The following is a 15,136-nucleotide window of genomic DNA, read 5'->3' as shown; positions in this document are numbered from 1 at the left end:
ACTTAACAGCGCACTGTTAACCGCGCAACAAACATGTAACCGTCTAACAGCTGTGATCGCTGCTGATAACAATGCAGAGCGTAAAGTTCTAAGCTGCCAACTTCTTATTTTTCAAATGTTCATTACATTTAGTTAAATTAATATATTATATTAAAAAATATTATTGAAAATTCAAGCTTTTCTGATCTTTTAGCTGCGTTGCTGGTGCCAAATGAGGCATAACATATATAATATGAAAGTCAATTGAGAGTATTATCCTTTGCTATAGACTTGTCCTGCAGTCTTTTTTTTTTCTTTTAGATTTTCATTTTTCAGCTTTGCTGCGACCAAAAATTATGGCGGCCAAGGCAAAAGTTTTTTCGCCAACTGTCAAATGCAATTTAGTTGATAGGATCAAAATCTTTGCGCATACTAAAGGGGGCCCAATGGCGCCCTGGCGTCCTGGCGTCCTAGGCAGCAGACCCACACCCACCCACAGCGACAGGACTGACATTGTCTCCGGCTTTGCGCTGGGCTTGTTGCCACTCTATATGCAAAGGCAAAGTGACTGGCTGGCTGTGTGAATTTTACGATTTAAATGCGATTTACGGCGCTAATTCGTTGTGCCATCGGCATAGAGCGTGCCATGAAGCCAGTCTCCTTCTCATCCGCCAAGCGCCGCCAACAGCCAATTGAATGGGCTGGTGTGGAGTCCTGCTGGCGTCCTTGTCGCCTCTGCTCGTCGATTTTGGGCACTCTTAAACCATAGCAATAGCATTCAGGCTCATTTGATGCTCAGCACATTTATCATAATGGCGCCTGGGACGCTATAGCTGATAGGCATACGAATGCAACCGGCGCTGGGGGGCGAGAATGCAGATGGCGCCTCGCAGCGAATGACAGTGAATGCAATTTTGCGGTAAAACGTTTGTAATCTGATTTAAATGGCATTTTATAATGACATCATAGTTCAATTATGAGCTCTGTACAACTGCAGGTGCAACGGCCAAAATTGATACTGCGATTATAGATAAAATGATTTAGATCTTAAATAAAAAAAATATAATAACTAATGCACATATTTATAAAGATATTAATTACCTAACAAGTAATTACAGTAAATAAGCTCATAAGCCATTAAATTTTACTAAAGGACGCTAAATTAAAAATGTGATTTTATAGTTTCTTTTTGTATTTCCGAATATTTAAAATAAAGCAGGCGATTACATTATTCTTAACTTGCCGCATTGTGATGAAGAAACCTATTCGAAACTCTGTTTTTGGTGTCCGCTTTACGCTTTATCAATATATCCACATCAGCAACACATTTTATAATTTTTCATAATATATATATATGTATTATTATCGGGTATTCCACGGAGTTGCCCGTTTTTATTTTTTATGCTTTTTGATATAATTTTTTTTACCCACTGCCCACTCGTGAAAAATGTATATCTACCGATTAATTTAACTTCAACTCCACGAGTGGTGGGAATTTAAAGCCGAAAAAAATTCATTATACCTTTAACACATATTCTTTTTATCTAATAGTAGTCGATTTTATGAAAAACGTATTAAATATATTTTAAATTGTCTAATAAACAAAAGGAAAAAGCGATGCAAAAGGAAACACGAGCAATTTCAATAGTTTTAAATATATATTTATTATTTTTGTACATATGAGTTTTTATTATTATGCTTTTATTTGATTGGAGAATGAATGTCTAAAATTGCAAAATGGCATATTATTATGTAGCTCGTACTGTACTTATTATATCTTTAAGGTCTATTATATTCATTTCTATTTTCAGCTGGGCGAATGCATTTCTTCTTCTAGTACAATGTAAATTCTATAGATATTCTTTTTGCATTCAGGTTGGCTGCCATTGTCGAAGACCTGGCTTGTGTCCTGCCTGCCTTGGTGAGTTTTTATACCCGCCGTCCATAATCTTTTTGATTTCTCAACTATTTCTAATGCGATTGCTGCTGCTGCCGTGCATTTGCCCCGCCAAACAATTGGGTTGGTTTTTCGTTGAGCTGGCTGCTTGAGCTCGTTGTCATCATCTTATGCCACCTAGCCCGCTGCTTGTCTGCGCCCCACAAGTGCACTCATCGGTTGGGTGTGCCACACTTCAACCACACTCCACGACTCGATGCCTCGGTGGCTGATGCAACTGCCACTCCCACTGCCAATGCCACAGCCTGCTGCTTATATAATGGTAGGCAAATTCCGTTATCAGCTAACGGCGGCTGCTTTTAATGTGAGCGGACGAGTCCTCTTCGGCAGCAGCAGCAATAGCTGCATCCTTGCAGCCTGCTTTGCATTGTGTCTGCCTTCTGGTTGTACCAGTGTGTGTGTGCGTCTCTGTGTGTGTGCGCTGCTGCTGCCTGATTATTTGACTCTAATGGCTTGATAAATGCGATTTCGAAATTGAGTTGGCGCATTGCATTTAATTGAATAAGCACGATGCCATCTACTCGCATATATCCGCATCTATTGCATTATATATATCGTGTCGTATCGTATCGCATATATCGTATAGAACGCATAAATCGTGGCATAGCTGAATAATTGGCAACTAATTGTGTAGCAGTTAACATAAACAGACTCGTCCGGAGTCTGGGCGAGGTAGTAAGAGGATCAACTGATTACGCATTAGAATATTGAATACGGTTCCGCTGTTTTCAGTTAATTCGTTATTGCATACGAGTAGCTGGATTTGAGTTAGAGCAGGAGAAAGAAAATTGGAGAGTTTAAGGAAACATATTAGATTGAAAAGTTGGTATAATATTTCTTATTATGCCATTAGAACAGCGCAGTCCGATTAATTTGGTATACGCTTAGTATTTGAAATTATAACTACATAAGTGACGTAAATAACCTAAGCGAACATAGAAGAGAAAAGTCTTTTGATTACCAATACAACTTGTTTTCCAAAGCGAGAGACTCTGTGAGAATCGTATAGAAGGGCAATATCTAAATAAACGTGTACTTGGTAAGCGTTTTTAGAGCAAGAGAATATGTAGTTCTTAATTAAAATTTATACGAATCAAATCGCGTAGATTTATAAGATGTAAAGAAGAGTAGTAAAGTGAGTTATAACTATATCTAGTTATACATATATATACTAAGAGCTAAGAACTAGAAGTTGCATTTGTTAAACAATTATAAAGCCTACTCACATTCCTATTCAAAATGGTTTGTATTTGCTCATACATATGAGTATTTAAGTTTTTCCTTTTGGATATATAATATATTCCATTTTAACATATAATTCTTTAAATTTGCTATTGATCAAAATGGTTGTCTTGAACCAAAGTGCTTTAATTAGCGAGAGGCCATTGCAGTTTTCTTTGGGTATAGAGTAACTTATAGTCGAGTCTAGTCTAGTCTATAAAGAAATTAAAAGAAAATATATTCTACACATATTGCCTGAGACGGGGCCAAAACGCAGGTCACATTTTGGGATGTAAACGCCAAGAGCTGACCCAAAAAAAAAAACAGCAATTTGATTTATAGGCGCGACTTTACGGCCATGTTTTGTATGCTTTGTTCTTGTTGTTGTTTTTAGCAGTTGTGTTGTTTTTGTGGCTGACAGCAAACTAAGTGCGAATCATTTAGGAACGGAACAAGCAGCACCCACTGCCTGGACCCTGAGCCAGGCGAAAGTTTTAATAATAATTTGCAAATAAATTACAGCCAAGTTGGCGGCAGACGCCGCAGCTCGCCGTTAGAGGCTCCATTAGAAGGCATTGAGCAATTGTTGTTGCTGCTGCCGCTTGTACATTAAGAACTCATTGGCATAAATTGCAATTTAATGTCTGCTTGCCTGTTGTTGTTATACCCTGTAGCCTTTGGAACTGCCTGAAATGGGTTGTTCAGAAGGCAGCAGGCAGCTCGGTAGGGCAGCTCAGCTAAAGTATGTTCCAGATCAGCTTTATTAGTCGAGTATATCAAGCTATGTTTGGTACTGAGAATTTCGCAACGATTGGAAAATAAGCGTCGAGATATTTTGGGAATGAATTGCATTCCAAAGTATATTTAAGTCTATCAGGCAAATCAATTCAGCTTCTAGGGTACCTACCAGTCAGTCATTATCGACCAGCGCACATTTGTTTGATGTTGTTGCTGCGGACCTCTTAAATACGCCGGCTGCCAAATAGTTGAAGCATATTTATTGCTGCCCGGCACTTTACCAATGGCAGCTGTTGTTGTTGTTGCTGCTGCCGCGTTTCATACAGCGGGCAATGCAGTATTGCGCATACGCCCCATTGGCTGTTGTGGCGCGTGGCAGGCGTAGCATACTTTTCAGCGCGGGCATTTCAATTTTATAGCTTCTCGCACTTGTGTGTTTATGGATTCGCACCTCAATTTGCCTGTTGTCTGATTTTCCAGTTGCCCCAGCCGCAGCTGCTGCTGCTTTTCGAATTAATGTGCTTATATTTCAGCATAAATGTTCGCTTTACGCTTTTGTCTCTGTCTCTGATTGTTATGCGAGCAGCTGTGAAGGGGGTCTGAAATGAGGTTTGGGTCTGTTGTTGCATCCAGTTAATTGCACCGAAAGTTGCCTGGGCCATTAATATAGCGTCGAGGCCAAGCATAAAAGCGAGCTGAAATTTGTTAAAGCCATTTTGGGGTGGCAAGTGCATAAAAATATCTACGCCGCGGGCTGGCTGCCCAGCTGCAAGTGCAGCGCGTCCTCGGCTGCCCGTAATGAGGCAGCAGTTCGCGTTGTCCTGCTCGCTCGCTAGCCCTCCTTGGCTGCCGCCATAATTGTGTATGTAATTGTAAACGCTGAATTAAACAAGCGTCATTAAAATGTAATTAATTGTAATTTACGTTCACGTACCACTGGCTGTGCACGTTCAGCAAAGGTGTTGGCCGCCTCGTCCATCCGGCCGCATCTTTATCCCCAGCTTTCAAGATGAGTCCGGCTCTTGCTTTTTCTTAATATTTTTTTTGTTTGTTTGCTTACTTCTCTCTTGTCACTGCGTTTCCTTAACGACTTTGGCCTTTCAGCTGAACCATAAAAACATAGCCAGAAAAAAAGTAACACATTGAAAACATGCTTGTATTTTAGTTAATTAATTAAATTGCAATTAATATGAAAAGTTAATTTCCATGTGCACTTCGTAATTTGATTTATATTCCCACACACACTGACAGTATTTGCCCACTCAAATGCGTGTGAAGTGTCAAGTTTTTATTATTTACAAAATATAAAAAACAACTTGCATAAACCACAACTCGACTGGCAGTTACCCTGTAACTACTTTAACAGACTAGTTCGCTAAATTATTCACTAATGCAAAACCCAAAAATTATCGCTGATTCGGCTAACGATGCAATCAACTAAGTCACTTGTTTTTAAGCCATAAAAGTTGAAAGGGTATCATGGCTTTTGAGTATTGGGAAAATCAAAAACATCGTCGCTAATTCAGTGCACGGCTGGTTCTCCACAGTATTAATTATTGGAAAATACAGAAATATTGTCGTTGATTTTGTTCTCATTTTAAACAAACATTTTTATAATCTGAAACCATTAAAAATGGGTAAAAGGAGTATTAAGTTTTATCAGTGGTGCGTGGCGATTGGCTTGTAAATCTGGTTCTCCACATTCGTAGACTTAGGTCTTGCTAAAAATCTATTAACGTAATCTTTAATCAAATTTTATATTTTGTTCACAATTAAAGCATTAGTAGCCAATGTCAGGCAGTAATTGTAACAGAACAAATCCTTTATTTTATCTCGATATTTTCTGCCTGTGGATTAGGAGATTGTATAGTTCTTTGAAGAAGTATTTTGAAATCATCAGAAATTATCCGTTTTTGCTAAAAGCTACGTTTTTTGTTTTGCTTCAGTAAAGCAGATTTGCACCTTAAGTTAGAAATATCAGGCTTGTGATATTTTGTACTTAATTTCAGAAAATACAAACTTCTGAGCTAGCTTAAACACGAAATAAATTGATTTAAATGAACTATATTTCTACCTCAAGGCGCTTGGCACAGATTAATTTATATTGATCTGTATTTTCAGAGCTTAATTCTTATGGAATGATAAGTGAACTAGAACTAGTTGTAAACGGTGTTCTCTGATAGACTTACGTATCTGACAAAATTGATGTATTTACTTTAAAGGCTCTAAGATGTTGCTGCTTAGTTACATAATGTATGTAAAGTTTGATGGTACCCGCTTGGGCATATTTAATGAGCACAGGGTACTCATAATATTTATGGCAGCCAACGCTGCGTATGCGCAATCAATTGAGCGTCAAAATAGTTTGGCAAACTCAATTACAATCTTGGGGCGGCAACTGGCAACTGGCAACTTACTCTGGTAATGAGACTTGAAAATTGATGTGAAAGCATTTGCATAAAAAGCGCGCTGGCAACAAACAAAATAATTAAAACGGGGCAACAACAACTGCCACTGCAACAGCGGCAACAACAACAATAAAAACAACAAAAGTTGCAGTAGTTTCAAGAAAAATGGCGCGTTTACATGCAAATTATGCGAACTGTGGCAATAAAATAAGCGCGCGTTGCGGAGACGAAATGGAGTCGCGCGGCTGCATAAATATATGCGATATAAATATGTGGCAGCCACTAGCTGCATGCCACTGACAACATTTGCATATTCTAATTATAAGTGCAACAACGGCGGCGCATTTGTCATTTGCCATAACGGACAAGCGCCTCGAATGGAGAGGCGCCAAGGCAGCCAGAGTCCTTCGCGTGGGCAACTGCTTAGCCATAGTTCAATGCGCAGAGCAATGTCCCTTTGCCTTTGCAAGGACCTTCGATGCAACAATGCCACACGCTCACCCTTACACACTAGCAAAACTTGTCTGCGCACCATTTTTCGTATACACTTGCAGAGGGTATTCTCATATTAAGTCGAAATATGTTACTCTAGAAGAAAACATCTCCGAGCCCAGATCAATTTCATTTATTATTATTTAGCGATTTTTGTCTGTCTGTTTTGATGCGAACCGTCAGTTTGAAACCTATCGTCATAGAACTTTGCATTGGTTCGCTACGTTAAAGCTGCAATGGCAATAATCGTGTGAAATTCCTTGTTTGATAAACCATCAAAATGGAACTACTAATCCAGTAGGAAGATTTTGAGTTTTTGAAAAACTTTTCTATTATTCAGAATATCTTGTACCATATAGGTAATATAGGCGAAATTGGTCAAAGCCTGATTTGTTGTAAGTATTACTTTGACACACTTCTTCAAGCGTATTCAGATATCGGCGTGCCGGCAATAGCCATTCTCTTTCTTGTTCTATTTAATTTTCTTATGCGCATGCAGCTGCTGCTGCTTGGCTCCTTGCTGGTTCACTTGAAGGATAACGCGTGCAATGACATGGAGTGCTCCAGCGGCAGCTGCAGTTGCAGCGGGAGCAGCCCCAACAACAGCTGAAGTTTCCGCAATTCCCTTGCGTGCGTGCCACACACTCTTTTGTATTAGTTTCATTTGGCGCAGCTACTTTGGCTATTTATTTAGATTTCATTTTATTTGCCAGCGGGCGCTGCTTTAATTGACTGTGGCCAAAGGAAATTCACATCCCGTTGCTGCTGCTGTTGCTGCTACAGTCGTTAATCAGCGCCAAGCGCTTCGACTTTAAGTCGGCAAAGGACCCTGCAAAGAGGTGCAATCAGGCATGCACTTATTTTGATAATCGCATCAGGCATTTGATAGCCTGGCATCAAACAAATATTGCGCAAGGACAATTGAGTAAGTGCACAAAGGATTTAAAATGCTCGCATTGTGCATAGGATTTTTTGTTCCTTTTGGGCAGAGCCAATGAAGCGCGTTGCCGTGTAGCAATGCAAATAGACCAAGCGGCAGGAGGCAAAAAGAAACAGAGGGAAGAGCACGTTGTGCAATGATAAAGCCAATGCCAGGACGAGCTGAACAAAATATAGAAAGAGTTGGATAGTCAAAGTTAGAATACTCTTGCACATTATTACTATTATTATCATTATCATTATTATTATTTGTAAATTTTATAGCATCATAATATTAATAAAGCTATCATAGCTATCTTATTAAAGGAACAGGGTATATTATAAAATACCGCTTTCTAAGTATAATGCGCTTCCCAACGAATTTATAATATCCTTCGCAAGGGTATATAAAAAAATCGTTCAATAAGATTTTGTCACTTGCATTGGCAAGGAGTTTTGGGCCAGCTCTCGTCTCGCTCGGCAGTCGGGGCAGTCATCCATATTTGCCATTCCGTTTTGGGCATTTGTCGAGCTACACAATTTGCTGCTCAATTGTCTTGGCAACGTCTACCCGCGCCCGCCCCCTCATTCTGTTCCGCTCCTCAGCTGGCGTTGTCCCACTCGTTGTGTGCCATAATTCAATTGATTCTTTGCAACATTATGTATATACAAAATGCTCATCATGTTTATCGCTGGCAATAACCATCCATTCCAAGAGTCATCCACCTGCAACAGACACACACGCACACACTCACTCTTTATATATATATCTTTGCTGTAAGCCTTTTTCGATGGCTTGCACTTGAGCCTGGGGACAAATGAGCTCTACATTATTACGTTTTATGTCAAGTGCTCCTCATTGACGTCATCAGAGCTCCCCGCTTGCCAAGCTCGTTGCACCCATGCTCCAGTGCTTCAAACTCTTATGATTCCATTGAGGACACACACTGCATATTCGTAATCCTTCAATGGCGCACGTTGTCCTTTCACGCACAGAGTACGGCATATGCTCAACTTGTTTTTGTGTATCCCAATTAAGTTATAATAGCTTTATTTTAATCTTTGTATTTGTATCTGCATTTATTATCAATTTGATAGTTTGTAGTTTTTATAATTTTAATATTAATAATATTATATAAAACAATATAGTAATGATAATGATAATGAAAATGATATTGATATTGATAATCCTAATGATAATGATAATGATAATAAGTATGATATTGATAATGGTAATGAAAGTGATAGTGATAGTGACCGTGGAAGTGATAATTACAATGATAATGATATTGCAAATGATAATGATTAAAATAATGTAAATGATGTTTGAATCTTTGTTAATCATACTAAGAAATAATCTATTTCTAATGAGGAATAAGGTTTTAGTTTTATTTTACTTATAACAAGAGGGCATAACCCGGAATTGCCCGCGACACGTACAAAATAAATTTTCTAAAGAAGCTTTGAAAATTATTTTGAAACTGATCGGACAAACTTTAATACAAACGTTTTCCGCCAATTTAACAATTGTTGAACGTGGAATTTCCCAAATCGCTGAAACATGTATTTTTATGTGGAGCTTCGCAAAACTTAAACTTATAACTTAGCGCAAATAATCTTTGAGTCGCATTAGGTTTCTACGAAAAGTGAGAAACACGCCTCATATGATTTTTTATGTAGATCTTTGGAAATGAATTTGAGGGCAAAATGTCACCCTGGAAATCTTTGATCTCCATTTCAACCAAGGAGCAATGCCTTTTTTTTTTTAAAGTGTGCATCAACCCTATAATGAATTTGAACAAAGATCTTTTAAAATGAGTTTAAGACCGATCGGATGGTAAACAAAAAAGTCCCATACAAAGGTTTTTCGCGACTTTTCCGCCCATGCGTGTAATATTTCCTGAAACCCCGTCTTTATTCAGTATGCATTGAAAGTCTCTTTGAAATCTTTGGAATAGGTGCCAAAAAAGCTTTCAAACTGAATTATTGTATATATCTATAAATATATGTGTATGCATAAGTTCTCAATATTAATATTAAGAATAAGAATAATAATATATTACTTTTGAATTCTCCAACCAATGACGATGTTAGAGATAATTGAGAAACAGCTTCAAGGGACGCATTTTAGTTGACTAAGGGAGTTTTTCCAATTTCCCATTGCTGCATTTAGACCCAAAGTAGGCGGGGAAATTTACATATTCTGGACTTTTGTGCTGTGCAAATAAACAAAATAATATTTAATTTGCCTGACGACCTTTTTGTCATCGTTTTAATTAATAAATGCCAGCAACAGCAGCAACAACAATTATAATACAAAAATAACTTTTCAAAGAGTTTTGATAGCGACAACTGCCTGAAAACACAAATAGCAAAAACAAAGTATTGCAACAAATTAATCAACTTTTGTTGTTCCCAGCACCGGAAAAGACAGAACAGAACGGGACAGGAAAGGATACTATCGGACAGGACACACGCATTGGATACGCTGGCCGGAATTCATAATTTGCATAAAGTCAAATGCAGCGACAACGTTGAAGCCAACGCACGTCTTTTTGCTTTTCACTTCAATATAAATTGTGGCTTAAATCAACAATAAGCGCGCGTGTGTGTGCTGTGAGTCCTGCGACCTTTTACTTATTGACTGCTCTTGAGGCAAGCTTCTATGTTTATGTTCAGCTCTACAAACAGCATAAATGAATGCGGCGCATTCAAAAAATTATTATATGCTTTATTTATTATTCATTGAGTACCTTATTCAATGGGTATATGTGTCATAGAAAACACGACATTTTGAACAAGGATATTTTTGTGCGTAGTTATATTCTTTTTTTTTAATTTTTTAAACATATTTCAAATGGCAAGGGACTGGACTAGAGTAAAATTGAAGACTGTTTGTTTTTTTTTCTGGTTTCAGGTGAATGAAAATCCAAAGAGATTTTATTCCAATAATTAAAATCAAATGCTAATTCATTTTGGCTCAAGGTAATATCGACTTATTTTAAATTATTTTTAATTTATGCATTTTTCTTTTTCAGGGTGTTGAGCTGTGAGTCGCCATTCTATGCGATATTCATGATCTAATGTATGCAGCAATTTGATGGTTATTCTTTTTTCTTTTTCTACCTGACACTCGCGTTTCAAATTCTTTCTTTCTGTCACTCTCATTCTTTGGCTGAGCTCTTAATATCACTAAGCTGCCTCTTTCTTACACTCTCTCCCTCTCTCACTCTACTTTACTGTCAGTCTGTCTTTCTTTCACCACATGTTTTTGCCTTTTTCTCAGTTCTCTATACCTCTTTTCTATTTCATATCATTTTCTTTTTCTCTCTTTCTATATCATTTCTATATCATTGAATCTCATCCCATTTTTGCCCTCTTCCGCTTTTGTTCATCTCTTTTCTGTCACTAATGTTTCATTGATTTATAATCGTTTGTTATCGCCTTTCTTTACGATTCTCATAAATTAGTTTTTTCTGCGTGTAAAATGTAAAACTAGTAACCTAAAAATTGACTCTTACTAATAATATGTTTATACTTGAGCCCGACCCACCAATCGCTAAGTTTCTGTTGTACTTCGTTATTTATAAACCAATTACTTGTAAGACGGTATATGAAAGTGATGTAACTACTGAAGAGGAAACTTTAAATAAAAATATAAATTCCTATGTTTATATTTAAACTTTCGGTCATAAATAGTATATAAAATATATATAGTAATTATGTCGAAGGAGGCTTAATGTGATTTAACAACTGGTCGCAGTTACTCTTAAGAGCTACATTAATTTTAGTTGTTATTTATAATTTAGTCGCAGTGGTATGAGGGGGCCTGCTGAGAGCGGGGTGGAGACTGTTTAATAAAGCGGGCCGCCACGGAAATAGCGCTTTAAGTGGGCAGTTTTAGGAGTCTCTAGGTTGGGGATGCGTCGAGCGCAGAGTCCGTTAAAATAGCTGGCAATTGGCACGTGACTGGGCTACCAAAATAATCCAGAGCTGAGTCCACGCTGGCAGTCGCTTTGCGTGTGATTTAAAAATAATTAAACACGTACAACGAATAACTGTAATTTTCAGTCACGCAAGGGGGATATTTACGGGGGGTGGGGTACCTTGCAACGAGAAAATTTAAAATTAACATTTTTATTTATTTGAAAAATAACACTCGATGCCGGCTCATTGGGCATTGGGCAGCTGTTGCGTGAGCATCGACCATGTCCTGGGCAATGTCCTGGCTGTCGTGGTCCTGTCTGTGGATGCTGCCATTGACGATTTGCTCGGGCAGCGGCTCAAACATTCTGATGATTACCATGGACGGCACGAAATCGTACAAAATACCCTTCGGGGCATTGGGACGAGCGCTTATCAAGCGGTGAGAGTGTCCCTTTTACAGCCGGATGGAATTTTAGGTGGGGTGGCGGGGCTTGCTCTGTTTTGTAGTGCAGTGTACATAGTGTGTAGTGCTATTGCTAATCCCCGCAGTGGCCATCGGATTACGTTTGTGAATGGCTTTCAAGCGGATTTCCATGTGGATGGGCTGCTTGAAGTGACACCGTGCCGACTCGTTCAATATATACGAAACTATACGGATTGGGATTTGGTGGACGCACGCTATGCTGGGCACGCCCTTCTCTCAATGGGCGATGCGATGCAATATCCAATTGAGGTAACTGCCGAGCGCCACATCAAAGTGGAGTTAACAAACACATACACACTCACACACACACACTCACACACACACACACACTCAGATGCATACACGCACAGCCATCAGAAGGATATGCTTGCGGCTGACGTTTATTACTCAATGGCCGGACAGGCGTGCAACAGTTTGCTCAGCGATCCTGCCACACAGCGTCTACTGCGGCATGCAGCAGCAGGACACACCCAATACCAGTTGGCGATTGTGGATGGGGCATTTCCGGAATGCGCGCTGGGCATTGTGCATCGCTTAAATGTAACGGCATTCATCTACATCAATACGGTGGCCTTCTACACCGGAAGCGTCTCGTTGGCCGGCAATCCGGATGCGTATGCCGTCACGCCTCATGTCTTTGCCTCATGGACGCTGCCCATGCACTACTTGCAGCGTGTGGCAAATTGTTTAACTCATGTTATTGCCGATTTGCTGCACTGGGTGAGTATCCGTCCGTCCGAGTCTATAAAGACAGCCTATTGGTTTTCCACTTCTCTGCCATCACACACACACACACACACACCCGCCCTTTCTCTCTATTCAACTGTGCCCCTGTGGTATGAAAGCGTCTAGCAAACGCATTAATCCTTGCCTTGATTTAAGACCAATTTTCTGTATGTCTGATGCGTGCGTACACAGTAAAAATTGTTACCAATAATTTAATTTTCAACTCTTTAAAGTTTGTAAATATTTGTAATTTTGTTTTACCTTATTTCCAGTTTAATTCGATTTAAAATAAATATTAAAACCTATGATACTTTAAGAAATTTTGAAATTAGGACTTGCTTAACTCAATGTTTTATATTAGAGTATTCCCTCTGGCTAGGGTTCTATAATTTTGTCATGAAATGTGTAACGACTGACATCTCCTATATATTGTCTTGATCAAAATTTGTCCATCTGTGCATATACGCCGGAGCTGACCGCATCGGAACACTACGATACACTTTGATTGATTGTTTGAATTTTAAAATAAATGACCAAAATCTAACTATTACTATCTACCTTATTATCTATCTACTGATTACTATCATGTAGTTTTTTATCAGTAATCGCAAAACAATTTTGCTATCCAATATGTCTTGACCTATCTATTTTCGGTAAATCCGATTCAAATCGAATTAATCGTAAAGCAAACTTGCTTTGAAAACCTTTTTAACCCACATGTAAATATAATTAAACTGCGGATGAGAATTTTATGCATTTACCGCATTTACCATTTATACTCTCTTAATTTCGAAGCTCGCTCGCTTCCTTATAAGTAAGATATTTAGTTAGCTTTGATAGCTTAGTTTAAGAACGACCGGTGGGCAAACAAACAGCAACAGAATCCCTCCAGGTACGATTCCAATTGTCATTCTGTTATGAATCTGATATGATAGAAAAATGTTTAACAGCGTAATTTTTAAATTATCACCCAATAAATTATTACGTGACTATTTGTTAAGAATGGTGTGCGCCCTAATTTTATATATTTTTGAGCAGTGTTTTCTTCTGTGTTAAATGTTTGACCAATTTTTGAGTCTAAAGGGAAATTGTTTACTGTGTAGCTGACACGTCAAGTGCCAACGAGCATTGCCGGGGCTCACCTGACCATGATTGGCTCCTGATTTATCATGCATCAGCCTGATTAAATGATGCTTAGTGGCCAGTGCCTGTCGGACAGTGTGTGTGTGTGTGCAAGTGCCAGTGTGTAGGCTTGTCTAAGCCGTTTCCGTTTTTCAGGTCTGCATGCAGCGTGTGCATCGCCTGCTGCGCCAGCATCTGGCCTGGATGTGCCACATCCCTATGTGTTGGCTATGGAGGTGTCCTTCATTTTATAAAATGGATACCCCAATGTGCGCCATCCCAGCGCCCGTTTGCCCAATGTGGCCGGGGTGGCCTGCTAGCACTGCCGTTCCGCTGTCAATCTCGGCCAGCTGGATGCCGAGCTGGCTTGAGTTTATGGCCGCGGCGCCGGCCAGCGTCATTTACCTATCGATGGGCTTCTCGGTGCGCTCGGAACGGCTGCCGGCGGCGCTGTGCCAACTGTTTGTCGCGGTCTTTACGCGTCTGCCGCATCATCACGTGCTTTGGACGTGGGCGGGCAATGCCACCGAGCAGCTGCCCAACCTGCCGGCCAATGTCCGCGTACGCGATTGGCTGTCTCAGCAGGATATACTTGGCCATCGGCGGCTCCAGCTATTCATTACACACGGCGGTCTCCTCAGCCAACACGAGGCTGTTTTTCATGATGTGCTGCTCCTGATGCTGATGCCCGTGTTCTGCGACTACGCTGCCAATGCCGCCCAGGCCCAACACGATTGCTATGCCAGGCAACTGGAGCTGGCCCAGCTTGACGAGGAGGCGCTTTATTGCGCCATATACGATGTCCTGCATAATGATTGCTATCGGCATGCTGTCAGGTATTCAAGTTCCCATTTTAATCGAAGCACATTTCCTTGTTAATTCGCCTCTCTTACGGACGTCGACGCGCTCTCCTGCCAGACAAGCTGGCTTGCCTTGCGGCAGTCTCTCTACTAGAAGAAGTATGTCATCAGGCGCAAGGGCGCAAATCATATGCAGCATCCATCCAGGCAAATGAGGTACTTAAAAATTACAAAAATGAACTTTGCAGAAATTGAAAATTTAGTCTCCATATTCTTTTTGAAATTAAAGAATTTTCCAAAATACGACTTGGGATGTTCTTCTAAAAAAAAAACTTGTACCCCGGCACACTTATAGCAATCTTTA

General features: G+C 39.6%; 1 protein-coding gene and 1 long non-coding RNA gene across 2 annotated transcripts in view; one reads left to right on the top strand and one right to left on the bottom strand.

The window, feature by feature from the left end:
• Nucleotides 1–4,862: 4,862 nt before the first annotated feature.
• LOC6633184 (lachesin) overlaps nt 4,863–15,136 on the bottom strand; it is a 237,208-nt gene continuing 226,934 nt past the window's right edge. The window contains exon 12 of the mRNA XM_070206971.1: nt 4,863–4,999. Within this exon, the coding sequence (XP_070063072.1) occupies nt 4,887–4,999 (113 nt within the window). The 3' untranslated portion in view covers nt 4,863–4,886. The remainder of the gene's footprint in view (nt 5,000–15,136) is intronic.
• Nucleotides 9,906–11,247, top strand: LOC116650315 (uncharacterized). The gene is made up of 3 exons (XR_004303291.2): nt 9,906–10,329; nt 10,631–10,698; nt 10,752–11,247. It is a non-coding gene; the product is annotated as an uncharacterized lncRNA (long non-coding RNA).

Source organism: Drosophila virilis, chromosome 2 (genome assembly GCF_030788295.1).
Source record: "Drosophila virilis strain 15010-1051.87 chromosome 2, Dvir_AGI_RSII-ME, whole genome shotgun sequence".
Taxonomy (NCBI): Eukaryota; Metazoa; Arthropoda; class Insecta; order Diptera; family Drosophilidae; genus Drosophila; species Drosophila virilis.
Note: the sequence above shows the minus strand (reverse complement) of the source record. Positions and strands in the feature narration are given on the sequence as shown.